The following is a 27,925-nucleotide window of genomic DNA, read 5'->3' as shown; positions in this document are numbered from 1 at the left end:
TTTCTTCACCGAATGAATGAATGTTTTCATGCCTTGTCCAAGGCATTGCAATATTTAATGCTTTTTTGTCAGCAGAGAGATCCTTGTTCCTTCCCATTTTGCCTGAAATCTGTGACATGATTAATACTGTGGAACATCATTTCAGTTTATTTTTTGTTTTTATTGGGCTCACCTGGCAAACTCATAACGACAGTTGTCTGTGATTGATATCCAAACAGCCCAAAGACACAATGCCATCCATGAAGTTCATGAAAAGCTAAAATCATAATAAAATCCTATTTGTGTAATAATCTGTAACACAGTGCATACGTTACGTCACGTTACGTCAAAGTATCAGCATTTGGAGGAAGGAGGAAAAGCATTATTGTAGTCTATCTCTGGAACATAAACATTCCAATCAGCATTTTAAAAAACATCCCATACTCCCAAGATTAATATCCATTTACATAAAATTTTATGTAGTTCTTTATCATTTAAAGTTTTTTTGCCCTGCCTTATAGCATGTTTGGGGATATGATGTACTCTTTTACACATCTGAAAATATTGTAAGAATATTCTTTATTTTAAAATGTAATATTAATGTCTACATCACGAATCATTTGTACACAATATTGAAGCATATGCAATCGTTGCGTTTCCCGTGTGTCTAGATGCATATTGAATCGTCTTTCCCTCGTGTGCATGCATTGGCGTTTTGACTTATTACTTCTGCATGGCTGTGGATGTAGGTCACAGATGCCGATACATATCTACGGGCAGGCGCACGCCTATACTGACTGCATCCAGCCCTTCGACAAACACACACGCCCAGTGGGGTCGGTATGGAGCTCACACACTTTTTATATATCAAATCTCATGATACGGAGTAAAAAACATTTTGGGGTTCACACACACACACACACACACACACACACACACACACACACAGGACGTCTCAAACTAGAAAGGCACAGGAGTGAATGTGTCCAAAAGCTTGACTGACATTGTCACAGCGGTATTTATTCACGTTTATTAGCATGCTAGTATTTTGCAGCGGAATACAACGGCACTGCACCATACCCAGACATGTAGTTGCAAACAAAAGAAGAATTCATTCATTCATTCATTTTCTACCGCTTATCCTCACCAGGGTCGGGGGTGCTGGAGCCTATCCCAGCTGTCTTCCACCCTGGACTGGTGGCCAGCCAATCCCAGGGCACATATAGACAAACAACCATTCACACTCACATTCATACCTATTGACAATGAATTCAAAGACATTAATCAAATGTTATTTTTCCACACTGGTCACTAGGTGTCAGTAATGTTACGCTAATGTTTGGTGAGACACAAGCACCAGATTTGATTTCCAAAAAAAGATGCTGAAATAGGTTCCCACTACCTCACTGAAAGGGGGGGGGTGGTTGTGTTTGAGTCAGTCCAGAACTTGTTCACACTCCCAGCAATCAAACAGATGGTTGATTACACATGAGACTCCAACATCTGGCAGAGCAGGAAGACACAGCTGTCTGACAGTGCTACTTCCTGTGTCTCGTTGGGTTTTCTACGCAGTATCTTGGCTAACAAACAACAGGTATTCAAATTGTCCAGCTGCTTTAAATACACAAGCCCACATTCTTTCCGCTTGTGACTTGTTTCTTTCTCCTGGAAAACATCACCTGCTCAGCTGGTTTGGATGTTCCCAAGGTTCCAGCAAAGCTTTCGTTGTCAGTCAAGGCACCACAGGGGTGTAGATCATTGGCTTTTCATCCGGACATTTGACCAAATAAATACATTCATTAATTACGCAGCTCACGCAGAACTCCCTTGTTGGTAGTGTAATCCCTATGACGTAATGACGCAGCTCCACAAGACCGTGGAAACCGAAAGTGGTGTACAGTCACTTCGTGGCCAGTGATGTCTGCTAAGCTCCACCTCCAAACCAGTTTGGCAAACGTGCTTAACTTTATGGTACTGGAAAAGAGATTCTTAAACCAGGCCTGCCTGCTGTTTGCACTGGAAACAAATTCACCTCAAAGTAACAAAAAACAAAGAGGAGCGGCTGCCTGTCACGGCCACAACCAAACAACACCGTGCTGTCCTAAACAAACACACACGCTAACCCCCCAAAGCGCGCGCACACACGCGCACACACACGCGCACACACACAAATGCTTTCTTTACCGACTGTGCTTCCTCCGTTCACGCTCTCTGAGCTGGACTGCCAAGGCAATGAGGTTCCGTCCCGGTGGGAGAAGATGCCACTGAAGAACCGTAGAAGCCGCCGCTCACCAAAACGCCCGTCTCCGTTCCTCAGCAGGAACGCAGACCCGTCCTTCTGTACAGCCAGATGCTGCAGGTCGCTGTTGTCCAATGTGCGATTCTTGACGCAGCTCACCTCAGAAATGGAGTCGGTCTTGTTGAGGATCGCACCGACCTCCAACGTCTGGCTCTTCTGTCTGCTGTGATCATGGCGGCGGCTGGCAGGCCTCTGGAGCACAGCATCAACTTCTGCAGCCTTCTGTCCTTCAGATGCCACATCATTGTGTTTTTTGTCATTTGCCAGTGCGTGCAGACGGAGCCCTTCGCTTCTTGTCCAGTGCCGGAAGCTGAAGCTGCGGCGGAGCTCGCCATGCTCCTGCTGAGGAGTCTCTGGTGAGCCTGTGGGTGCGATCCCATTAACGGGTGGCATCACTCCATCATGGTCTAACGACTCGGGGCTCCTCTTCTCCAAACTCTTTGACTTGAAGAGCGTCTTCATCTTCATTACACTGCTGCTCACCACATTCCTGGCGGAGTGTGTTCTTGGACAGACGTCTTCCTTCGGTGTGTCGGATGGCTGAGATTCCTGATGACTCGTACTCTCTTCCTTCCTTGACATTCGGACCCGTTGCTTGCGAGACAGTTTGAGCCTCCCCAGCTCCAGCTGGCCCGTGCTGAATGTCCTGAAGTTCCTCATATAGCTTTGTGATGACAAGTCATCTGACTCGTCCTCTACTTCCTGCACTTGTTCCAGCAAAATGCTGCGCTGGGCTTCCAGAGGGGCTTCACGCCGGAAAACCCCCACCTTGGGCATTTCTACCAGCTGAGGGCCCGATATGCCTCCCTCACCCTCCAGTGTCTCCTTCTTCACCAGCGTGAGGGAGATGTGGTACACTGTCCTCTTCTGCGACGTTCCTCTCTCCATTCCTTTTGAACAGTTCCCATCCAGAAGAAACATGGTTGTGACCGGTCCAACCGGAAAAACTCAGCCTGCCTCAAAAGACCCTGTGCGGCCCCCACATGAAGGACATGGACCTTGCAGGCAGCAGATGGCTGGCACCGTTGAAAGTCCACATTTCTATTCAGAAAAGCACTATGGCAGACATGATGGGGAAAACCGTATGGAACTTTCCTTTCAACCCAGATGAGCAAAAGCATGGAAGCTGACAGGAAATATTCGCCTTCATCCCAACGGAATTCAGATGGCCTGGCAGCCTCTGTCCAAATAAAGAAACACACACTTGAACCGGGCGCCGGAGTTTCAAACTCTTTCCCGGCTCGTCCCAAGAGTCAGACGGGATCCTTCCTCGCGTTTGCCGTTGTCGCTCCCGCGCGTCCTCCGGGAGTGTGTAACATTATTCCATCACGGCGTCACGTACGATACGAGCGTGTCGTGTCCATTGTGCTCCCGCCAACACACCTGCCGTGCGAGCAGACGAGCTGCTTTCGCCTCCAATGATATTTCAATGACGCGGATTTAAAGCCCGAAGCCGCCCTGAGTCTTGAGTCCGGAGTCAGGAGTCAGGAGTCCGGAGTCCGCCCCCGCTGCACTCCGAGCTCCGAACCTCACGCGCAATAGCAAACAAGCGTGTGCGCGCGCATGCTCACACACACACACGCGTGCGCGCGCTCGTGCATACTGTTGACGTTGCAGCGATAGAGAAAACACGGTGCTGACAGTTCGAGTCCGATTTGCTGTGTTAAGATGATCGACCAGCAAACATCACACGCCACGACCACGTACACACGTCATGCCATTACTCACACTAGTAGCTGTGCGTCGGCATCCATTTCCTATCTCATTTCCCATTTCAAACAGACAAGCCAACTAGCTCCATCGCAGGTTTTCTTTACTTCTCAAGGGGGCGTATTCTGTTCCCGCTTTGCCCAGCTGTCAGTCAAGTTTCCCTCTGCAACGCCTTCAATGGCCGTGCAAGCTCAGCACACAGCAGCTTTGTTTTCTCTCTGTACGACCACAAACATCTTCTGATGTTTGGGAAGATGCTGGATTATTGCCGGGTTTCATTCTCCTTCTAAGTGTACACACACATTTCCAGGTCAGTGGTGTAGCAGCAGACAACTCATGGTGAGTATCCCACTGATGAAACACCATCATATCCTGCTATAGGCTGATGGGTTCAAAGTGTACTCCCAACTCTCCTCACTGTGCCGCATGTCCACCCTTTATATGCCAACAGTGCAGTCATTAATATGGCGCTATGACAACAAACCCAAGGGCCTGATTTGCCCCTGCAGCGGGCGGGATGCGCGTCTCCCTCCCCCACCCACCCTGCCATGTCCCCTGTAGACAGTAAAAATGGGTCAGTCGGAAAGGGAGAGGGGGGAGGGCAGGTTGAGGAGGGTGCCTCCCTAATATAATGATGGGGGAAACACTAACATAGCAAGTAGATGCTGCACATGTTGACATTTTGTCAGAGCAGACAACATGGCTACCACAGAGAAGAAGAAGCGGGCCTGTTGCCATGGTAATGTCTTGATGTTCAGCGTGTTCACCACAATGTTCCGGTATGTCTGTTAACCCTAAAATGTGAAATCTTCAGTTACAACAGCGACCAAATGGTCTGCTCGTGTTCATGGAAGTCACAGCGCCACAGCATCTTCACAGGCTGGAGAAGCTACAAATACATTAGTAATGTGTGTGACCTACTTCGACTGGTCCACATCTTCCCTCAGCTCACCGCCAGAACCCCCCACAGAGTTCAATGCCGCCATTGCACTTACTGCTTGACACAGTGTGCAGGGCGTCATTCATCTCATAGCGGGGAGAGAGTGCCGGTTTTCATGTCAATGTCGTTGTAGCACTAAAGAGGAGATCCTATTTCAGTGTCAATTGAGATTCAAGATTTTTGGGCAGCCCTAACCATAACCGTAGATCTTGGGAGATCAAAACATGACGAGATTTCTAGTTGCTGAATTCATTGATCACACGCTAAACAGACAGGAACTCCATCATTTTTCCGACCTCTATATATTGCCATGTGCATGTTTTCCTTGTCTTTCGTCTCCAAACAAGCAGGAGGTGCATTGTGTGCACTGGTTGGGCACATACACACTTCATAGAACAGCTTGAGGTGTTGCGAGCCGGAGTGAGACCTCTTGTCAGTCACAGCAAAAAAAGTGGAGCCTCGTGGAAAATAGATGATTGCAAAGCCAAATGCTACAGCCCTGGTGTGGGAATATCAATGATGAGCAAGGTAAGCCCATCAACACGAATGAGCCAGTATGCCAAATTTGTTCAAAAGTAGGTGCAACAAATTAAGATCCTAAACACATCCACCCGACAATGTGGTTTTCCCATGTCGAGGGAAAAAACTACACATCAACAGTCAACAGTCACGTTTGATCGGCAAAGTAAATACAAATGAAGCAGTACAAAATGGCGTGTGTTCACAGACAGTGTAGTTTGGTACATCGCAAAGGAAATGCTTCTCTTTAGTTCGGATGAAAATGCAATACAAACTGCCTGTGAGAAAATACAGGTCACAAACGACAATTCCACAACTTCAGAGTGAAAGATGACATTACATATGATTATTATTTAATCATCATCATAAAATTAGTGGTTTATCTGATCCCAAAATGTAGACAAAAATATATTTATACATAGTGAATAATATATTTATTTTGTTTTTGACACAATTATAAAAGATTTAAAATCTTAAATCTTAACCCTTTACAATAAAATACATGATATATATATATATATATATATATATATATATATATATATATATATATATATATATATATATATATATATATATATATATATATATATATATATATATATATATTCTTTTTTCCAACAAGCTATTTAATGACAGTATTGTCATCGTCGACTAACAAGTGATATTTGCTGGTGAGACAATCACACCTGCAAAAGCAACTCACTGCTGCCACCTGCTGAGAATCATCCAACATTGCACCTATCTTTTCCTTTGGAAATAGAACCTCTTCAGCACGTGCTGACAGAGAGAGCCTACATATAGAATAGATAGAGTGTTGAGAGGAGAGAATAGGATAGAGTGCTGAGGAAAATATCACCACTAGATGGCGTTGCTGTAAGACAGGAGGATTTACTGAACTGGAGCCAATCAGCAGGCTCAGAAAATGAATCTGCCAACAGAAAGAAGGAAGTTATAATTTGCAAAAAAAAACAATGACAGCAAGAGGTGGGAGCTTATTTTCGAGGAGCGATCGCATTACTGTGGGCTACGCCGCGGGCCACCCATAATGCATCAGGATTTTTTATGGTTCAGTATATAATAAATTGTAACTGCTGATTGGTTATCAAAAATGAATGATCAGGCTCCTACTTCCCACACACGTCCCAGCACTTTGTGTTCTCCCATAATGCTTTGCTGTTCCAGGCAGGGCTTCGGTGATCATATTTCCTTGTGTCTGCTGATTCCCTCTTTCCGCTGCTTCCATTGTTGTCCACAACTTCATTTTTATTCCCCGCCTACTCCTCTCCTCAATAATCTCTTCATCTCAGCGAGGGAAGAAAACATGGAGGCAAAGCTAATATGAATCTGAAATTGACAATATCGCCATATCGGTTGTTGACAAAAAAATGCCAATATCGGACATCTCTACTTTTGACACAACACACTCACTGAAAATGTAAATTATATTTTCTACTTATCAGACTACATTGAAGTCAAAATCCAAGTCGGGTTGCAAGTCTTTGATGATATTGTCAAGTTGTGTCCAAAGTCATCAGAATTGTGAACCGGGACTGCCGAGAGTCCAAGTCGCTTGACTCAAGTCCTCACTTCTGGTATCATATTACACGCAAGAGGGAACTAGTTTCCAAATGCATAATCTATAGGTGTGTTAATCCAATCCTTGGAAAGTCAAACACAAACTAATTAAGGTGTTTACATGCATTATAAAAAGCTGCTTTCAACCAAATTCATACAATATACAGTACACACACATATATAAATATATATATTTTTTTTTATTCAGTAAAAGTACTGATTGACTGATTGTGAGCCTCATGCCTGCTCTAATTACCTAACGTCTTAACTACCGCAATGGACACCAGGGCATTTTATCAGAACCTGAAGAGCTGGGGTATCGTGTGTCCCCCAAACCCCCTTGTCTGCAGGTTTCCATACATTCCTAACCTGCTTGCCACCCCCAACGATGTAAGAGCATTGTTACGCCGCGGACAGGAAACCTATTTTTATACCTGCAAGTGATCCGTGTGGGACTGGCCTCCGCTATTGTTTTGGTCAGTGTCCGGCGCTTCCTTCAAGGGCCACTGATTAGGGAAAGGGAAGAGACCTTGTGCAGCTGCCGACGCATCTCAGCGTCAAGCGACAGACAACCTGACAGCTCATTCATTGACTGACAGCTCATCTGGTGTGAGAGGAGCACTCCCATTCATGAGTTCCACTACACCACAGAGATGCTAATCAGCTTTAATCGTTTGTTTGTTGTGACTCAGCACTCACACTGTCCGCTAAAAGGAGGTGGTCGGCGTACGGGGTCAGATCGTAATTTCAGTCCAAGAATTGACAGATTGACAGCCCTAGTTTTTTTCCAATTACTTTATTAATCCGTATTGGGTAATATGGATGTAAAAGTCAATATATGGGTGCTATTTCCTGTCTAGGTGGGGTTAACAATGTTGAAAACACGCTGCCTGGCACCAACACCTCAAACAGCAATGCCATAATCTCTCTGGAAAACACCGTATTCACACTGTTTTTATTTTGTGCTTTTAATTTGTTGTTGTAGGGAGCGACTTTTCTCATTGTGTTCAGTGCAGACACGACGAAACGAGCAGCGCTTTTATTGAGATAAAGGGCGTCACAACACAGCGGTCATCTTCATAAGCCCTGGATTTCATTGTGCTTCTCTTAGTTTTCTACACAACAAGTTTGGAATTTCATCCCCATTCTCATGTGTTTGTTTTTGGAATCTCTGCAGATGTATTGTTATGTTTTTTTAATAACACTATTATTGATTTTCAGTTAATAGACCATAAAATAACTGGATGATCTTTGACTCATTGAAAACATTATAGGACAGACGGACTAAAAAGAGCTAAACACTGATTCAAAACGTTCTGACTATTTCTGGCACTTTTCCCCGACAACAGATCTCGACCATAATTACAAATCTGTATACCGACGACACTGCCTGGAATACCGTTGGGCGGGAGCAACTAACTCGTAGAAAAAAAATCCCAGTTACGACTGTTGACAAAATGAGAAGAAAAGGGGCTTCTGTCGCAGCAAATATGAAGTAATCATGAAGTTGAGTGACATGGGAGGCAGGTTGAACCAAATAAGAGATAAACAGCACCATGACATGAAACGCTGAACAAAACACATTAAAGAAGTGAATAAATTGATAGGCTGCTAGCGGGAGGGAAAATATCTCCTACATATTCCACCATGTTGGCCAACAAATTCATCTCTCAAAAGCCACCTCTTCAGAATCACTTTCTCCAGCTTGCAATCACTTCTTCCTGTGATGCTTCCTTTTCATCTAAGACAGGGGCGGGCAAACTTTTTGACTCGTGGGCCGAAAGGATTTAACAAAATTGACAGGGGGGTCAGACTATATAATATTTTACACGTAAGAGTCCATTTTGACACGTATTTTACACGTAAAAGTGTCATGCAATCTGCTATATGTGCACTTTGAGATCATTTATTTGATGTAAAGTATGCTATGAATTCAAATTATTATTACTGCAAAAAAGGTCAGTAAGGTTAATTCGTAATGCCACCTACAGAGAACACAACTAACTCCTTATTTCTAAAATCACAAATACTTCAACTTGCTGATATAGTTCATCTTCAAACAGCTAAAAAAATTCATAAGGCAAAAAAAAAATGTTAACTATATTAGGAAAGCAGGAAGTGAACAAATGTAACAGTTAGTGATTGTAAAAGTACCAGATGGAGGGGTAGGATTTAATAAGCTTTGCTTCTTCCTACTCCTTTTGGACATGTGGAACTGGGAACTGATTATGGGATGCACTCGATTGGAATCTGATGCATGTTCAAATGAAATAAAACCATTACCATATTATGATGTGCTTGTGTCCCCTTTTTTAGGAAAAAGGGACAGTTTGTGCAAACAACAGACCGCATCAAATAAGGAAATTGATAAAACAGCTACTTCCAACCAGGAAAAGGTTGGCTCAAGCCATGATGCCAGGTTGTAAGTATGAAATACTTTGGAAAGAACAGGCGGGCCGTATTCAAACACTTGGCGGGCCGGATGGGGCCCCCTTGGCCGTAGTTTGCCCACCCCTGATCTCAGACATATGCAGCTCAAGTAAAATGTATGTCAGTAAAGCTTTGACCCTGTCTGGTGTGACACCTCATATGGGATGAGGGGTGTTTTGGTCCCACGGAACAGAAGGCATAAGAGACAAAGACAAAGACTCAGCAGGGTATCTGATGGGACGCAGCTTAGACAAAGTGGGACATCAACCACAATCTCGATGTTCTTTTCCTCTCGAGAAAAACCAGTAAGTGGTCAACGTGTGCTGAATGAGCATGCTAACTTAGACATGTCATCCCAACGTTTACAGCTCTGGAGTAGCGGCACTTGATTCCGTGCATCGGCAGGACGCCGCCTCAAGTGTCTGCCGGCGGATTAACGCAAGAGTGAAAGCAGCGTTTGTCACTAATCCCCACAACTTTGACTCCCCATCAGCTGTTAACAAGAGAGAGTCACCTCTGACCTGAGTTTGGCCTGTGCGTTGAGCTGCACGCCGGTTCACGACCCCGCTAATTCCGGGGACAACAGTTGCATGTGCCTTGTTGGTATGTCATCATGATGACCGACCGGGCACTTTTTGGGGCTGCACACGAGGGAATGGGATTATCTGTGGCCTTTTTATTTCAATTACAATGCTTGATTGGCAGCATGAGTCACATCCATCCAGCAATGACCTTCTCATGCCCACATCTGGCCATGTTTGACTACACATGCAGCCAACGTGCTTCAGCTGCCATTTCACTGAAGACCATTGGAGTCATCACATCAAGACTCCGCCTCTCAGCTTCCACAGAGTACTCGTTGGGCTTTATGTGGAAAGAGGACCTGCAGGGCACCGGATGATGATGATGATGATGACGATGCTGATGATGCTCAGAAAATACAAGCACTTAACTGAGGGAACTGAATGTCTGCAGTTGTCCCTAATCTGCATGGGGGTGGGGCTTGGGGGAGGCATTACGGACAAAAGGTGCAGGGACTGCAGCCACTGCATTACATAACGGATGCTTTCAATCCAGTACAAAACATCCTGATGGGTAACAAACATCTGGTCACGCAGATGTTCAGAGACAGATATGTTTCCATACTGATTTCCACACGAAAGCATCCGCCACACATTCGTGTTGAAGTGCAAGTAAGCTGCAAGGCAATCTGACCAGCAAAAAGGCAAACCTAAAATGGCGATTCCTTCAGTTGAGAGCTGCCATTACATGACATGACGTAAGCAACACGTGAGCTATGGTGGAAAAAACACGTTGTACCCTAAATGGTTACTGGACAGGAGACAGATGTTTATCCCTTAATGCTAGCACCTGCAATGACCGCCATTGATGAAAGCGGCCTAGAGAATAGAGAATAGCCTTACAGAACACACACAATCCAAAGTACGTGTGCTGGTGTAAAAGTTCCAATGATTAAATACAATACAATAATGGAATATTTATCTGTGGTGGCGACCAGTTGGGCTCATGGCTCACTGGCTCATTCTCAGATGTGATGACAACCTCAGACTCCCAAAGTTGTTACTGTCCTACCTTCAATAGCTATGACGTGTTCCCGGATCTGGTTCTGAAGCAGCGGCTCCTCCACCCGCTCCAAAAGCTCGTAGATGGAATAGATGTTAGGGTGGACGGACTCGAACCTCTGGATCTCGGCCCGAATGGCGGCCGAGTTGGCGAGGTGCTGCTGGTAGTTCATCGCCGGCACTGCTCGGGGGAACCTCAGAGGAACCTTCTTTGGTTTCCTGAAGAACGGAACACATTAGAGGTTCACTGCCAGACAAACATCTACTGTGTCATCATCGCCACCATGGCTGCTTGGAAGTCCAACTCACCGGTCGGTCCCGTCGCTACTGGCCGCAGAGGGCAGCTGATCCCCGGCGTCTCTGCGTTCCCGACTCTTGTGGGCTGACAGATGTGCAGCAGCCTGAGCACGGCTTCTCCATGTCCGGACAGCCTGAGAAGAGGCTGGGGACTTTGGCCTGGGTGTTCGTCGTTCAACAGAACCTGACAGAGCCACGTACGGTCAGAACTGTCCAACGGCCTTGTCGCTAGCCAACTGCAATTAGCTTGCTAGCTAGCTAGCTAGCTCGCTATAGCTTCCAGTCTCGGGACGAAAACACCAGAATTCTGTGTCAATTTCAGACTACGACCAAGGACCGGGTTCGTGCCCTGCGGTGATTCTCTCGAAAATGTGACGGAATCAAAAGATCTGGCCCGAGGACAGCTGTTGGGTCGCACCGGTACGTGCGGGTCTTCCTGTCCCTTGTTTTGTCTGCCGCGGGGAGCTGAGTCCTTGGACCTCGATGGACTTCAGTGGATTCCCGGATTCCCAAAGTCCCTTTAAAAGTTGTGGATTCGGCAGCTTTGTTCGGTGCGCTCGGTCGTTGCCGCTTCCCGTATGCGGAGGTCCATCCCTGGTAGACTGGAGCCACAACACAGCAGCCGAACCACAGGCGTTATTCCCACAATGTGCTTCCTCCCGACGCGGTGCTTTTCAAAATAAACCAGTCGACACGTGCTTTCAAAATAAAGTGTTGTACTTTGTGTGTGGGTGGGGGGGGGGGGGGTATTTTATAGCGTCACCTGGTGGGGGTGTTTTGCATTACACCCATAACCCTGAGTTGTATACAGTATATTTCAGGAAAACCTTCAGCCGTGTGACATAGGCGAAATGCTACTAAAACGGCATATTTACCCCATATTACGGCTATACTTGTCTTTTTTTCTTGTTAGAATACAACATTTTGTCTTAAAGTTTAATTTTTATTTCTACTTCGGATATTGTTTTTTGGATAATTTTTCAAATATTTGAACTTTTCACTCGTAAGTCCTCTTGTAATGTAACTTTGTTGTCATAATGTTTTTTATTTATTACCCTAAAATATAATATTTTCCCAACTTTACTGAAAAATAAATAGAATTTCATTTTCTTATTGTATTTCTTATATCTTTAATAAAATTACAACAACAATAAAAAAAACTATTTCCTAGGAAGTCTTTAGGATAGCATCTTAAGAAAACAAGCTTGTCAGGTGGAATGAAATCTTTGCTCATAAGAAAGATCCTGGCGTATGTGTATGTCCGTCAGCGCATTTGGTCAAACTAAATGTGTTACATGACATTGAAAAAGACATTGCATCATAATTGACCTCTTTCGTGTTGCATGGTATATTTCCAAATACTGTAAAGCTGTTTATTTCTGCCTGCCACTGATACATATGTATGCTATATATGCTATATATGGTGCAGCCATGCTGGCCTCCTTGTCATCAGCTCCATATTGATGACATTGTGCCACAATACTATTAACACATACAAACGTGTAGTACACATTGTGTAACTTCTGGTTGCAGATATGCAAATATAGTGTTCGTCGTTGCTGCTGCTCAGATTAAGATCAAATGACGCCTTCAGATCTTGAACCAAAATATCTCACTGTGTCTATTGTGTAGATGCTGGTATTTGTTCTCCATTCAGCAGTAAAATGTGAACAATTCCGTTTTTCTTCCTCCCGCCGCTCGTAGACTTGATACAACATTGGTGTTGTCCTAGCATGAAGTGTGTCTCTGTGCCGTCGTCCACAAACTCTCCCTGTTAAGACACAGACTGCAGATGTTGATGGAACCGACATCACATTAGCATCAAAGCTGTCAAAACTTTTTCCACCAAATGCTGCGTCCCGAAAAATCGGAGGGGGCCTGCTTTGATACAGATTATGTTCATAATTTTCATGGGCAGAATATCTGGCTTTCCCCAAGGTGGAAAGGGGATCTTGTTTCTGTTGTTCGCAGACAATGTGGCCCTGAAGGCCTCATCAGGCCTCATCAGGCCTCATCAGGCCTCATCAGGCTGCAACCTTCAGCGTTTTCTGCGTATAAGGTGTTATCTTTGTGCAGCCGATGCAATTGTCAATACCTGCAAATAAAGCTGAAATGCTCTTGGGTCTCATATTTGTCTTCTGATGTCAAACCCAAAGGTTTTCGGTCTACGGCAAAAATGCAGGAATTGACTACACGGTTCCAATACGTCTGGAGGCCAGTGTGTGCTAAGCTATCTGAACAAAACGTCCACATCTTAGCTTTGTGACCAGCGACAAATAATATATCTAGATATATGTTGATGTTATCATATGTTATATGATAATGACACAGGGCCAATTAGAGAAAGAGCTGCGAGCCAAGCCCACGTTGGACACTCCTGGCTTACATTGAACATCTGAGCTTGCTAAAACCAAGGTGGAACAAGGTGGAAGGTGTTTTCTCACCGTGCTACTGGCTTTTTCCCCATTGCACCACACGTCCATGGTGTCCTTCTCTGTGGAGTACAAGCCAAATCAATGAGTGGCAATGACCAAGGACACACACTTTATATACATTGTATGGCCGAACGACTGCTAATCCACCCAGCACTACAGGTCAGTTCCTCCGGAATGGTACAGCCGTGTCTGGCTCCTGGGTAACATGACATACAATCAAGGGACTGTGGCCCCTTTCGGCTCCAGAACTACTGAAGTTGGCAGGCTACTACAGCAGACAGCGCCCGCCGCCAACTGGGATGAAAGTTTGGAGAATCGTTGCTGAAAAAGACTTAAGTGAGTGTTTTGAATGTCGTTGCAAAATATCTCATACCGAGCACAACTCGCCAGTTCTCGCCATCCACACAGAGGAGCCACGTCTTGGTGGTCTTGGCCTTGTTGTCCATAAACGTCTGCAGGCTCTTTCCGTCCACATCGAGCGTGTACTCATAGGCCAAGCCGCTCATAGCCTCGATGTTTATGGTGGCTTTGGTGTGGGAGCCTCCGATGCTAAAGGTTTCCTTCCCAACTAGCTTGAACATCCAATCTCGTCTGATCACTTCCTGTCAAAAAGAGGAGAGGATTTGGTTTGGTTGCCATGAGTCACAAATCCCACAGCACTTATTTGACTCATTAAAATGCTAAGTATTGTAATGAGTAGCATTGTGTACGATAAATTGATGGCACCATTTTGTCCCCCACAAAATAATGTGCAGGACTGCACGGCGGACGAGTGGTTAGTGCGCAGGCCTCACAGCTAGTAGACTCAAGTTAAATCCCACCCTCAGCCACACTCTGTGTACCCTGGTTTCCTCCCACATTCCAAAAACATGCTAGGTTAATTGGCCACTCCAAATTGTCCATAGGTATGAATGTGAGTGTGAATGGTCGTTTGTCTATATGTGCCCTGGGATTGGCTGGCCACCAGTCCAGGGTGGAAGACAGCTGGGATAGGCTCCAGCACCCCCGTGACCCTGGTGAGGATAAGCGGTATAAAATGAATGAATGAAAATAATGTGCCCCGCCTCTGGCGTCCAGCAGCATGAGCCCAGCGTTTGGTTTTCAGTGACATTATTCGTCACTTTTGGATGAATGAATGCATGAAACACAAGACTAATTCAATTCTAACCAGTAGTTAAGAATAATTCCCACCAAAGAATACATATTGTAGGATACGTGCACTTGAATGATTCTGATCCAAGTATTCTTACTGGTACCAGTGACCCCCCCCCCCCCCCGTGATAAAAACAAGCTCGGTGTCGTTTATGAAGTACTGTATATCTGAGCATAGAGATACTCACCTGCCCGTTGACATAAACCACGCGTCTCCCGGTGGTGGTGCCATGAGCAAACCCAATCCTGTAGACGCCATCACTGAGCGCCACCTCCCATGCAGCCACCAGGTCCCCGCCCAGCATCCTTCCTGTCAATGCTGCAACACTGGCTGGACTGGGGTCAGCTGGTCTTGTCTAGGACAGGAGGTATTGCTGACTCAGCAGCAGGTGTATTACTGTAAGAAGCTTGTACAAATGCAGTACTGCCAGGTAGCCATCCCCTCTCAAGCTGCAATGTTGTTGTCCTCCAGCTAACCAGCTGATGTATGAGCTCAGACAGACATTGGCCTCAGATACGAACCGGACATGGACTGTTCGTTGAGGAAGATTTACAGCGCCATCTGGCGGACAGAGAATGAACCACAGTGGGAATGTTTCCAAAAAGACAAGTGAGGTTGTTTTATTATCAAATATGTCTACAGTGGACACACTTATTCAGACGAGATTATTTTAATGTTCATACGGTAAGCATTGGAGTCGTGACCAGAGCTGTGAGCCGTGTTCTGATTGGGGAAAAGATGACTTCCTGTGAGTTAAAACTATTCAGGCTAGCGAGGACCTGAAGTGGCTGTTGGACACGAGCGGCGACCCGCTTGTGGCACTGATTAAAGTGGCGTTTAAAACAAACACAGGAAGTCCAGTTCATCTGGTGGCAACGTGATTGTCAGGTGTCTGCAGCAGCGTGTTCTTAGCGTGTTCCCAGGTTAAAGTATGCAGCAGCGCTTTTTCTTCTTCTTCCCGCTTGGCCCATTCTTGTCTTTGCTCTCAGACATTTTCTTCTTGCGCACCTCACGCATAAGGTCAAAGAAGACCTGAGAGAAACACAGCATTATGGACGTCAGCGAGGGTGCTCAACATCGGGTCTAGCTCCACCAGTGCACGTGTGTACCTTATCCACATTGGCTCTGGTCTTGGCGGAAGTCTCCACGTACTGAACACCCCACTCGCTCACTTTCACTGCCGCCTCCTCCACAGACACCTTTCGCCTGTCCTCCAAGTCCGACTTGTTGCCAACCAGCAGCATGGGAATGGCATCCTCTTCCTTCACACGCAAAATCTGCTCCCTGAAGGACATCACACAGCAAATATCCTTCAGTATGGCTGCTCGCAATCTATCTGACAATGCACACACCTGAACTCTGATGTGGCAGCGAATGACTCTTGCTCCGTGATGGAGAAGACCAGCAGGAAGCCCTCCCCGCTGCGGAAGTAGTTGTCTCTGATGGCGGCGTAGTCCTCCTGCCCCGCCGTGTCCAGGATGTCGATTTGAACATCCTCACCATCCAGGACCACCTTCTTCCTGTAGCTGTCTGCCTTGGTGGGTTCGTAATCTTCCACAAACTACGAGCAAAGAAGCCATCAAGTGAAAGGAAACACAACAGAGTCTGCTTGGAAACCAAGTCCATGTCCACATTAAGCACACATGATTCCATCCACAAGCAGGAGTAGGTTTTTGTCCTTAAAAACGGAGATTTTGGAAAACTAAGGCCAGGAAAAACATTATTAAAGATCATTTCCCAGCGCCGCTGCACGGCAGTCGAGTGGTTAGCGCGCAGACCTCACAGCTAGGAGACCTGAGTTCAATCCCACCCTCGGCCATCTCTGTGTGGAGTTTGCATGTTCTCCCCGTGCATGCGTGCGTTTTCTCCGGGTACTCCGATTTCCTCCCACATTCCAAAAACATGCTAGGTTAATTGTCCATATGAAATGGTTGAAATGATTGAAAGTGAATGAATGAATAAATAATCAACATCAATCATCAACAGTAGGTATGAGGATGAGGAAAGTGATGCATCTGTTGTATAGTTTTATCAACGATAGACATACTGTGCTGTAGCAACACTAGGGGTGCTCCGATCAATCGGCCACCGGTCAAAATGGTCAGATTTCCATGAAAAAGCATGTGATGCCGATCAATGCCTTTCAACTTGTAGCTTTCCCTCCCAATGCGTGCCAAAGCCAAAACAATCATGTCTGCCGTGTGAGACTTAGCTGTTGTTTGTAAGAGTGATATCAATTTTGCACCCTGCAAAACAAGGTTTAGTTTGGTGTGACATTTGGGGGAGGGGGGCACTTGGCAGGGCGTGGTGAGTTCTCCAGGCTGGCAATGCGATCATCGGTCAGATGGCGGCTAATTTGAACTCCAGACACTTGCCCATGTGGGCGTAACAGTTCTACGGCGGATAGCCCGAAAAGTGGTTGGATTCATCGGACCGGATGGTGGAGGACATCAGGTTTGCTGACTGGCTCCTGTTGGAGCGCCGTCAAGCTGTGTGTTCTCACATCCAAAGTCTTCTTAAGCAAGGCATTCATCCTCCACGTTTCACCAGTTGGAAATGACATGCTTACATTCTTTTATGCTAAAGTACAAAGTGAAAGTGAAACCAAGCATCCAGAGCCATCCAAAGTTCTTTGAGGGCTCACTTCCAAATGTGCAAACCTCATTATCTGAAACTTTGGCATCGTATTATTCACGTATTTGTATTATTCGTGTATTCAACACGAAAATATAACATTCTAACTACATTTATAAATAAGAAACGATAGGTCCCCTTTAAGTATCGCTGAGCCCTAACATCCACCGCTGCACTAAAAAAAAGTCATATTTTTTATGTGCAGATTCAAACAGACGGCAAAGTGTATTCGTCAGCTGCGACCTTCCAATACACTCTGCAACACTAAATCTACAAGATTTGGGCTGAATCTTGCAAACTCACCTCGTCATACATGAACTGTAGCGTGAGGGCGGACTTGCCCACACCTCCGCTGCCCACCATGATCACTTTGTGGAGCGCCAGAGATGTCTGGTTCTTGTTTTTGCCAGAGGCCATGACTGCAAAAGCCCAGCGGCTCAGAACTCCCACTGAAGACCTGCAGAAGCCAATAAATATCATAAACCATCAAACAAAAACGCCAATAGAGAGCAGAAGGCTCACTGAAGAGCTTCTATCATCCACAGTTGTATTACCAATAGACAAATGGCTGTCCCAATGTTAGCCAAAGTGTGTACCAAATTTCCCTGTGGGTGATCTGAATAATGAATGAAGCTGTGTGAAAAATTTCAAGTCAATCATGTGGTGTATTTCTCACAAAAAAATACTTGCAGCAACATAATACGGGTGCATGTTTTGCCAAATATTCAAGAGGAGAAGAGTCGTATGTACATAGATTAAGCACCCGCAGCTCCTTTTTTATTGTCCTGTTGAGTAAAAATACAATTACGCATGGCCTATATAAGAACATTCCAAAGAAGGTTTAGTGCCACATTAATAATAATTGTAACTATTACAAATCAGGAAAAAGCCAAAAGAAACAAATCAAATTACAAAGGGAATGTACGGTTTTTTTCTTTAAATATTATGTTTTTTCTATGTGTTATTTTTTTCAAATGAATTGTTTTGTTTGAAATTTTGAGGCCTTATGAAGACAAGAAACAAGAACACCAATCGTCTGTAATGCAATAATGTTCTAAAGTACTGAACATCTCCGTCCTTGGACCTAGCCGTAGTGAATAATGAGGGTAAACTTTGAACAACTTCACTTTAAAGCCAAACACAGAATTGTGTCCAGCTGTTTTTTATCAAAGAGGAAGAAGAATTGAAAGCGTGGCCAAAGTGCAGCAGCTTCCCCTGTGAATCAAGCTGACAGCCAACTAACAAACTAGTTCCGACAAGACACCAAATAGCTCTTCTATGTTCCCGCCTTCAAACCCAACCCCGATTGTGATTGGATGAACGCAGATGTAGGACACGCCCCCGAGGTACGTGGTTGGCTGCAGTGAGTCACGCTCACATGACCAGCCCAGATCTAGCTTTCTCGCCCTCAGGAGGAACAAAGTTAAAACGACGTTATGGCTTCACGGCACAGCAGAGAAACACAGAGCCTCCTGAAACCGTAACGAATGGATCACCAGACTCACCTGCTAGTACTTGTTTGGCGTGTTTATGAAGTTATCCGCCATAAACCGCGAAGTGAGACAATACAAAAGTTTGACCAGCTCCAGCCTTTGCGCCCCACCTTGTGGCCGAGGCAGCCAAAGAGAGAATGTGCAAACAGGAGTACTCACTCTGTCAGTCAAAAATGTCACCAGTCGGGGAGGAGACTGGGTACCCGCGGCCGTAGCCATAGCGACAGATTACTGCGAAAACTTGCCACAAAAATATTATCTCAAGTTTTGGATACCCTAAAACACTTAAAACCTAGCAATTATAACATTGCACTGAATTGGACAGATTTAAGAACGCCGTGACTGTTGCTTCTGTGAAAAAGACCATGAGTGAGACGTCTTCTTATGTGTCTTTGGGTACGTTGACAGGATATGACATCACAGGATTCCCTGTCTGTACGAATTCAGACATTTTCAAATTTTGTATGGACGTGTAAATGTTTAGGTCACAATTGACTGCAATATATACAAAGTAGATATGAGTTGAAGTACTGTTCCGGAACGCGAATTTAAAAGCAGCAAATGAACCGTAGATATATTTTTGGGATATATTTTTTTTAACTAAAATAAAGAATATATCACAATTTGTCTGTAGCTACACTATAATAATGTCAATGACATCCATTCATTTATTTTCTATGCCGCTTATCGTCACTAGTTTTGCGGCTATGCAGGAGCCTATCATAGTTGTCCTTGGGCGAGAGGAGGGGTACACCCTGGATATATATATGGCATAATTGTAGTGCAACTCAAAATAATAATACCGATGACTTGGTACTGTCGGCGGCAATTCTTATCGCTGCAGTTTTAGCTTTTGGACAAAAGATGGCGCCATTTTACCACTTTGCTTTCATCGGACTGACGGACATGACTTGCATGACTGGCTTTATCTTCTATTCTTCAACTTCACTTTAATTCTTCACCTTATATATTGTATATATAAATATATTGTAAAGAAAGTAGCTTTTTGCTGTCCTAAAAGTCTCTCAATGTCACAAAATGACATCATCATAACCTTTGTTAATTGGCCATCAGTGTTGGGAGTAGTATCATTAAAAATGCTGACAATGAAATGTGGCGTCTTGTTTGGCATGATATACATAATAACATATATAGCTACTACCACAGAGGAAGGTAAATACAGTAGCAAGTCACCTCGAAGTGTGGTTGTTCACTCTTTGGAAAACACTGCTCCCTAGCGTTTTAGTAGAGAATTGCAAGCTATAACTCAGCCCTCAACCTAATCTCATGAAACATCTCTCAATAGCACAGGCCACTACAATTCTTTTACATATTTCAAGGTTTTCTCAAACCTTGGGGGAGGAAACCGGAGTACCCGGAGAAAAAGAACATGCAAACTCCTAGCCTAGCTGTGAGGCCTGGGCGCTAACCACTCGTCCGCCTCCCCCATTCCAAAAACATGCTAGGTTAATTGGCCACTCCAAATTGTCCATAGGTATGAATGTGAGTGTGAATGGTTGTTTGTCTATATGTGCCCTGGGATTGGCTGGCCACCAGTCCAGGGTGGAAGACAGCTGGGATAGGCTCCAGCACCCCCGCGACCCTGGTGAGGATAAACGGTAGAAAATGAATGAATGAATGAATGAATGAATGAGTGTGATTTATAGTGCCCCCTGGTGTCGGATTGATACACTACTGTTTTTCCAATCAAAGATAACGTGAACGTCGTTTGTTTGACATTTGGAAGAAAATGCAAAATACATTTAGCATCCGTGCATGTTCTTCAGCAGGGCAACTAAAGTGACTTTGAAGCCGAGGTTACATAAGCCAAGCCTTCATGTGACGGAGGCCGTGCGGGCTCAGGATCCTGATCGAGTTGGGCGTACAACAAAGAAACAATAAACATGTTGTTGATATCATGGGATGCCTTCGTGATGCTCTTACATAAGACAAATGTCAGTCCACCTCCCAAACTCTATCCCTACTCCCTACGGTCGTGGAGCTTCTCAGTGGTTTCTGTGGGATGGAATGGAAGGAATCATTCAACATGTTCTTGTCCCCGCCCCTTCCACGCCCGACTCCTCCCACGTAAGTCTATAAGCACTTGGCGGCCCACGGAGTCCCACATGCCAGCATGGACTCACCTTCTCCTTCTCCTCCTCATCCTCCTCCTCTTCCTCTTCCTCGGCCTCGGTGCAGCAGCGGCATTCGGACACTTGGAAGTGAGGAAGATGATGGAGCCAGATGATGGTCGGGAAGCGTGACGTGTTTTTCTTTTGTCAGGTGATGAAGGTTTCCGCGAGTGAAAAGTGTCCACCCAAAAGGTCACCATAAATATGTAACAAAGTGTAAGTGGGCTGTTTCTCCCACCCTGGACTTCACTTTGGACGTCACAGACCGAACCGGGACCAAAGTTTCTATTCCTCCTGAACACAAAATGACTTGTTGGCTCTTCCGACTGGCTCTGCTCTCCACTTGCGTCCTCTCCGTCCGCTGCACGCCAGCGCCAAGCGCCGGTACCGAGGGGGAGGCGCGCTGCGCGTCGTGCGGCGTCGCTGGAGCGGAGGACGCGGAGTCCGGCCGCCCGGACGTGGACTTCGTGGAGGCGGTCAAGAGGCACATCCTGAGCAGGCTGCAGATGCGGGAGCGGCCCAATATCACGCACCCGGTACCGAAAGCCGCCATGGTGACGGCTCTGCGGAAACTCCACGCCGGCAAGCTCCGGGAGGACGGCAGAGTGGAGATCCCCAACTTGGACGGACACCCGATGAGCAACGAGGTCCTGGAGGAGAGCTCGGAGATCATCAGCTTTGCAGAAAAAGGTGCGTCTCCATCTTGCACTTTTCAGTTTGTCCCAGGGGCGCCACTAGCTTCTGGGGACGGGGGGCTTAGCCCCCTGGAGGTGCACAGCATATGAATGAATGAATGTGGTAGACGTCCAAAAAAATCCCAAAATCCAAAAACCAAATAAGGAATAAGAAGCGGGATATAAGTTTCCCACTTTTGGACAGATTTAGTAGAGATACTCAATAGTTTTAGGCCACCATTAAAAGTACACAAGTACACACAATGTACACGAGCTCTGCAACCATTCTGTCCAGTGGACAGTCATCAATCATATCATAATCATGATTATATTAGTAATTAGCCTACTATTATTACCATCGTCATTCTTCTTCTTCTGATTACTACTACTACTACTGGCTAGTATCAACCTGCTTATTGGCTTGCTTATTAGCCTGCTTTTGCCCTATTATATAACATTTGTCAAATATTTCTTTTTGTAAAAAAAAACAAAAACAAAAAAAATCTAGAAAAATATATCAAATTATTTCGGGGACATTTTCCATTTTCGGGGGGCTGAAAGGTGACCTTTCCCCAGGAGAGTTGTGATGACTTGAAAGGTCAGAAGAAGACGGGATGCATGACGGATAATGCTTCCTGCCATAAAATCCTTCCAGTTTTCTTTTCAGCTTTCACCTCTTTTTCCACACTTGGTTGTCACGGGGAACATCTCCTGGTGGAAAAGTTCCGCTTTCAGAAAACAAAAATGGGGGAAATTGCCCCTTTCACCGCCTCACACACAAGTAAAGGGTGTGCTCACAGCAGGACGCTGAGTCTCAACTTGTTCCACTGAACAGAACCATCCCGAGTTGAACCAGTTTCCTGGTTGCAGACGTGACGGATACGTGAATCTGAACAAAGTACGATTCCTTCTTTAAACATCTTTCCTATAGCTAGAGCATAGAAAACTGCAAACTCCACACAGAGATGGCTGAGGGGGGAATTGAACTCAGGTCTCCCAGGGAGGTCTGCATGGTAACCACTCGTCCGACGTGCAGCCCCATTTTTATGCTTGAAAAGATTAATTAGGGTCAGAAATACATGATATGTATTTTGTTTTTTATACTGACAACATACGGTCAAGTGGTTAGGGCGCAGACCTCACAGCTAGGAGACCAGGGTTCAATTCCACCCTCTTCCATCACTGTGTGGAGTTTGCATGTTCTCCCCGTGCATGCGTGGGTTTCCTCCCACATTCCAAAAACATGCTAGGTTAATTGGCCACCCCAAATTGTCCATCGGTATGAATGTGAGTGTGAATGGTTGTTTGTTGGAAAATGAGTGAATGAATGTACGTACGTGCTGTTGGTAACCAATTAAGGGGCCATGTTGATATTTTTAATTGGCTTACTGTATATTTTTTAATTGGCTAAAACTCGCCCATTCCGGCTTACAATTTCAAATATTTTGTGTTTTTCGTTCTTTTTTTCCAACATGTATTGTTGTATATTTTTGGGGATTCATTCATTCATTCAACAAACTAGCTGCAGGACCCAAATGGGCCCCTGGCCACACTTTGTACACCCCTCCACTCATCCATCATATGCTCGGACCATATCTGTGCTGTGAGTCAACGCGTGCATTGACGTGACCGCACTTAGCATTTGGGTACACAAGTGGCCATCTTTACTACACATTACTACCCATTACTACACAGCGGAAGGGGAGGAGTTAAGAAAATGTCGTATCTTCAGGTACGTCTGCCCGTAGTGGCCGGCTTGTCGCCAGCTAGCTGCATTAGCGGCTTCAGCGTCTCGTCCAGTCAGAAAGTAGCAAGGCAGTAAATGTTCAATGGCGTCTCCTCCATCCGCTTTCCTCATCCACTGAACACGACACTTGGACCCGCTTCAAGCGAATGTGTGTGTTTGGAGGTCAGGAGGCATCAGGTGGGGCTTCAGCTTCATCTGGTCTCATTCTGACTCAACTGGCACCACTCAAGTCCATCTGCTTCTCTTGACAGCTGTCAATCAGCATGTCAGGGTGGTACTTTGATGACTGACGTTGAGGAGAAGTTGATGTTCTCCCAAGCGACCAATGAGCTGCATGGCTATCCAGGTGATCTGGTTCATGAATCCTTTGTTGCGCTTGTGATTGCAGATGACCTGGTGACCTCCAAGTCCAGTTTGTTCTTTCTGATCTCCAGCGAGGGGAACCAGAACCTCTACGTGTCGCAAGCCACCCTCTGGCTCTACTTCAAGCTCCTCCCGCCACCTCTTGAGATGCGGTCGAAGCGCAAGGTGACGGTGAAGGTGTACTACCAGGAACCGGGCCTGAGCAGCAAGTGGAACCTGGTGGAGAAGCAGGTGGAGCTGAAACGGAGCGGATGGCACACCTTCATGCTGACGGACGCCGTGCGGTTAGTCTTTGAGCAGGGCGACCGGCGCCAGAACCTGGATGTGCGCTGTGAGGGTTGCGAGGCGGGCGGCGTCGCGCCCGTGCTCCTCAACCGCAACGACGAGTCGCACCGGCCCTTCTTGGTGGTGCGGGCGCGACAGGCCGATCCCAAGCATCGCATTCGGAAGAGAGGACTGGAATGCGACGGCAGCAGCAGCCTGTGCTGCCGCCAGCAGTTCTACATCGACTTCCGACTCATAGGCTGGAACGATTGGATCATTGCACCGTCGGGCTACTTTGGGAACTACTGCCAAGGGAACTGCCCCGCCTACATGGCGGGGGTCCCCGGGTCGGCGTCGTCATTCCACACGGCCGTGGTCAACCAGTACCGCATGAGGGGGATGAGCCCCGGATCCATGAACTCCTGCTGCATCCCGACCAGACTGAGCACCATGTCCATGCTCTACTTCGATGACGAGTACAACATCGTCAAGCGTGACGTTCCCAACATGATCGTAGAGGAGTGCGGCTGCGCTTGACCCTTTCAGGCGGACGCGGACACACCGAGCTGACCGTGCGACCATGAGGAGGATGCACAAACGTGCACAAGTACACCCCCCCACCGTGCACTTGCATATAAGCCTGTACATATATTTATGTTTGTGGATGTATTTGCATGGTTGTGTGCTGGGTCATGACCTTTTCGTCCTTCTGAAGTCGCCACCAGCCAATCACAGAACGGCCAAGTCTCAACTCACCCAATAGCACTTGCAGATTGAAATGCCTTCCGTGAGCACTAGGTGGCGCCTCGCCAATCAAGTGCCGCATGAGCTATGCAAAATATGCTATTTAGCACACAGCAAACACGCGACAAACTATCAGCAATACTTGAAATGTATGCATAGTGAGTAGGGGGGGGGGGCTATTTTGCTCTCCGGAACGTTCCCACTTTGTTCAGCGGCTTCACCGGGCGCACCGACACACCTCTTGTAACCTCTGCTCAGCCACCTTCCCCTCCTGCCCCCCCTTCCTCCTCGGGGACGGGGGTGGGGGTTTGTGTTGGGGGGGGGTATTTGCACTGACGAGCAGCGAGGCTGCCGACACGGGATATCAAATTTTAAAGTTATTTTTATAGAACTGCGTTCAAGGAACCAAAGAGGTTTACGAGTGTCGTCATGAGAGGCCTAAACACTGTCATGTGATCATCATCATCATCATCTTCATCTCTGCCTAGAAGATGTCTTATTTTGTAATACACTTTTTTTCTAGCTTGCTTCTTTCTTTTTAGCTTCACGTGTACAGTAACATTCCTATGTTGTCGTCATGGTAACTGTTGCAAAAATAAATGTCTTATTACAAAGTCCTTTGCTTTTCTTGGGTCATGTGACATGGAAGTGTTCCTTCCAATTGACTGGAATGTTTGGATTGTTTGGACTGTCCATAGTTTACATGAGGAGTTTTTCTCTTTCCGAAAACATGGTATCCATGGAAAGGAATATTCCAATCTCCTGTCTCCATGCGCCGCGATAATCAACCAGAATAGTCAATGGGGCATGCCCAGTAAAACATAAACACCAACATCACGTGATACCGACTTCCTCCACTTTTCCTTTCACTTGTTGGAATAATTCCGTATTGCGTGTTTTTCGTTCGTCCAGCTTTGAAACGGAGTTGATCTGACGTAACACTGTCATGTCTCAAAAAAGGATCAATAAAGCATCCAATCACCAGCCACAACTAAGTCGGTAAGCATTCACGGTCCTATTCCCCACTGGGAATAATTAGGGCTGCTAAAGAGCCGCAGGTTGCTGACCCGTTGTGCTATTTGCTTGCTAAGCCGTCACAAGGTATGCCCCATGTTTCTGGGGCCTTGTTCAAGCTTGACTGGCAGAGGAAGGACACTTGACGTGCCATCTGGGACTCCTGAAGTGGGGGGGGGGGGGGGGGTGAGAAGGAGAAGGAGACAGCCTCAGATGTCTGCTAGAGAAGATAGACGGTGTCATTGCAGAAATCTGACTTCCTTCTGTGGTGGAACCTCATTTCCACCCATTTCCCTTGTTTTTGTCATGACAACTACAGTAAAAATATGGAAGGAATTCCAGGAAAGATGGCTAAAACTCCGTAGTTCCCTGGTGAAAAGGGGCGGGTTGACGGACATGGTGTGTCACTCCTCTGGCACTTCCTGTTCATGTGACGCTTTGAATGAGAACCCTGCTGTGGTTGTCTGAGGGTGAGGCCGTTCATAAGTCAGATATAAGGGCTGCACGTTGGTCAAGTGGTTAGCGTCATAGCCCGGTGATCTGGGCTGCCATCTCTGCGTGGAGCTGCACGCTCGCGCGTGTGTGCATGTGACGTAAATAAGACATGTAACATGTATGTTGGGTTAACTGGAGACCTCCAATGGGGGTGTCCAAAGTACGGCCCGGGGTCTTTTGCGTCCAACAGCTGCTATTTAATGGCCCTTGGCACACTCTAAAAAGCCAATTAAGGAAAACATTTTTAAAAACAACAATAAATGTGGAAGAAAAGAGATTTAACTTTAGGAGAATGACATCAAAATATTAGGGAATAAAGTTATAATAATAGAAATATATAAAAGTGGTAATCTTATGAGAAAAATATGGTAAATTCACAAGAATGACATTGTAATATTATGTGGAAAAATATTATTTCAGAAGCATAAAGTTAAAACAGTGAATCATTTTTCTTTAATGGTAATATCATAAGAAAAAAAATACAATAAATGCGCAGTTAGGTTGGGGAAAATTGTATAATATTATAAGAATACTTTGACATAAAGTTATACATTTATGAGAATGAAATTGAATGATATAAAAAATGCAATAATGAGCAACAACGTGTATTGAAGGAGGACAAAGGATAAATGAGCATTTAAGGCGACTTTGATCTTCATTGAAGACGTGATTTCCTACGCACCCCAAAGACACCATGTGGCGGCGAGATCAACACATTCCTCTTTAACACCAACTTCCTGGTTTGGTGTGAGTCATTTATTCAACTCAATACGTGTTTATCACCTCAATAACCCAAAGTGGGTGGCTGCACGGTGGACCAGTGGTCTCAAATGTGAGTGTATGAATGTGAGTGTGAATGGCTGTTTGTCTATATGTGTCCTGGGATTGGCTGGCCACCAGTCCAGGGTGGAAGACAGCTGGGATAGGCTCCAGCACCCCCGCGACCCTCATGAGGATAAGCGCTAGAAAAAGAATGAATGAATTTTCCAATTGTTTCAACTTTCTTCTTGTAATTATGACTTTATTCCTAAAATATTTGGACTTCCTTCTCCTATTCTAACCTTTTCCTCAACCTTATTTACCTCGCCTCTTGCCCTAAGGGCTGGGATAGGCCCCAGCAACCCCAGTGAGGATAAGTGGTATAGAAAATGGATGGCTAGCTTGACCGGTAATAATAACGATACTTGAGACTAATTAAAACTAATTAAGTAATTAAAACAATTCTTTGTGGACCTTCAAGGTTTGTATCTGACAATAAAAACATGGCTAGAAGGATGTTCTTCTCTAAACGCGTACTTTCACGTACTTGAAGTCTCCTCAGCCGGCTTGATAAATGGGAGAACATCCCTGTCATCCCTGTCGAGAAGCAACAATCCTGCGGCAGCTGGAATCTGGTCCCACATGAAGAGGGCGGAGTTTAAGCAGCACCACTACACGTTTTA

General features: G+C 45.7%; 4 protein-coding genes across 10 annotated transcripts in view; 1 reads left to right on the top strand and 3 right to left on the bottom strand.

Moving 5' to 3' along the window:
* agap1 (ArfGAP with GTPase domain, ankyrin repeat and PH domain 1) overlaps positions 1–12,008 on the bottom strand; it is a 61,936-nt gene extending 49,928 nt beyond the window's left edge. For 2 of the 7 annotated variants that reach the window (XM_058051253.2, XM_058051254.2), the window contains exons 1-2: positions 11,348–12,007; positions 11,049–11,257 (exon numbers count right to left, since the gene is read on the bottom strand). In XM_058051253.2, the coding sequence (XP_057907236.2) occupies positions 11,049–11,211 (163 nt within the window). In that variant the 5' untranslated portion in view covers positions 11,212–11,257; positions 11,348–12,007. Of the gene's footprint in view, positions 1–2,163; positions 4,189–11,048; positions 11,258–11,347 lie in introns of those variants that run through there. The other 5 variants (XM_058051252.2, XM_058051248.2, XM_058051249.2 and 2 more) reach the window with 5 other exon arrangements.
* Positions 12,009–12,436: 428 nt separating this feature from the next.
* On the bottom strand, positions 12,437–15,266 carry LOC131104269 (fas apoptotic inhibitory molecule 1-like). The gene is made up of 4 exons (XM_078796532.1): positions 15,111–15,266; positions 14,144–14,372; positions 13,780–13,829; positions 12,437–13,106 (listed from the first exon to the last, which is right to left on the bottom strand). Exons 1-4 carry the CDS (start codon positions 15,225–15,227, stop codon positions 12,957–12,959), a joined length of 546 nt encoding a protein of 181 aa, XP_078652658.1. The 5' UTR covers positions 15,228–15,266; the 3' UTR covers positions 12,437–12,956.
* Positions 15,267–15,513: 247 nt separating this feature from the next.
* On the bottom strand, positions 15,514–19,215 carry LOC131104268 (ras-related protein O-RAL-like). Its single transcript, XM_058051274.2, has 5 exons — positions 19,063–19,215; positions 17,861–18,014; positions 16,276–16,484; positions 16,033–16,207; positions 15,514–15,955 (listed from the first exon to the last, which is right to left on the bottom strand). The coding sequence occupies exons 2-5, from the start codon at positions 17,972–17,974 to the stop codon at positions 15,848–15,850; spliced, it is 606 nt and encodes a 201-aa protein (XP_057907257.1). The 5' UTR covers positions 17,975–18,014; positions 19,063–19,215; the 3' UTR covers positions 15,514–15,847.
* A 1,958-nt stretch (positions 19,216–21,173) lies between these two features.
* LOC131104264 (inhibin beta B chain) lies at positions 21,174–25,553 on the top strand. Its single transcript, XM_058051268.2, has 2 exons — positions 21,174–21,872; positions 23,992–25,553. The coding sequence occupies exons 1-2, from the start codon at positions 21,488–21,490 to the stop codon at positions 24,765–24,767; spliced, it is 1,161 nt and encodes a 386-aa protein (XP_057907251.2). The 5' UTR covers positions 21,174–21,487; the 3' UTR covers positions 24,768–25,553.
* Positions 25,554–27,925: the final 2,372 nt, after the last annotated feature.

The sequence above is a fragment of the Doryrhamphus excisus genome, linkage group LG15, assembly GCF_037039965.1.
Source record: "Doryrhamphus excisus strain RoL-2023G ecotype Guam linkage group LG15, RoL_Dexc_Guam_v1.1, whole genome shotgun sequence".
NCBI classification, from domain to species: domain Eukaryota; kingdom Metazoa; phylum Chordata; class Actinopteri; order Syngnathiformes; family Syngnathidae; genus Doryrhamphus; species Doryrhamphus excisus.
This window is presented reverse-complemented; position numbering and strand designations above follow the sequence as displayed.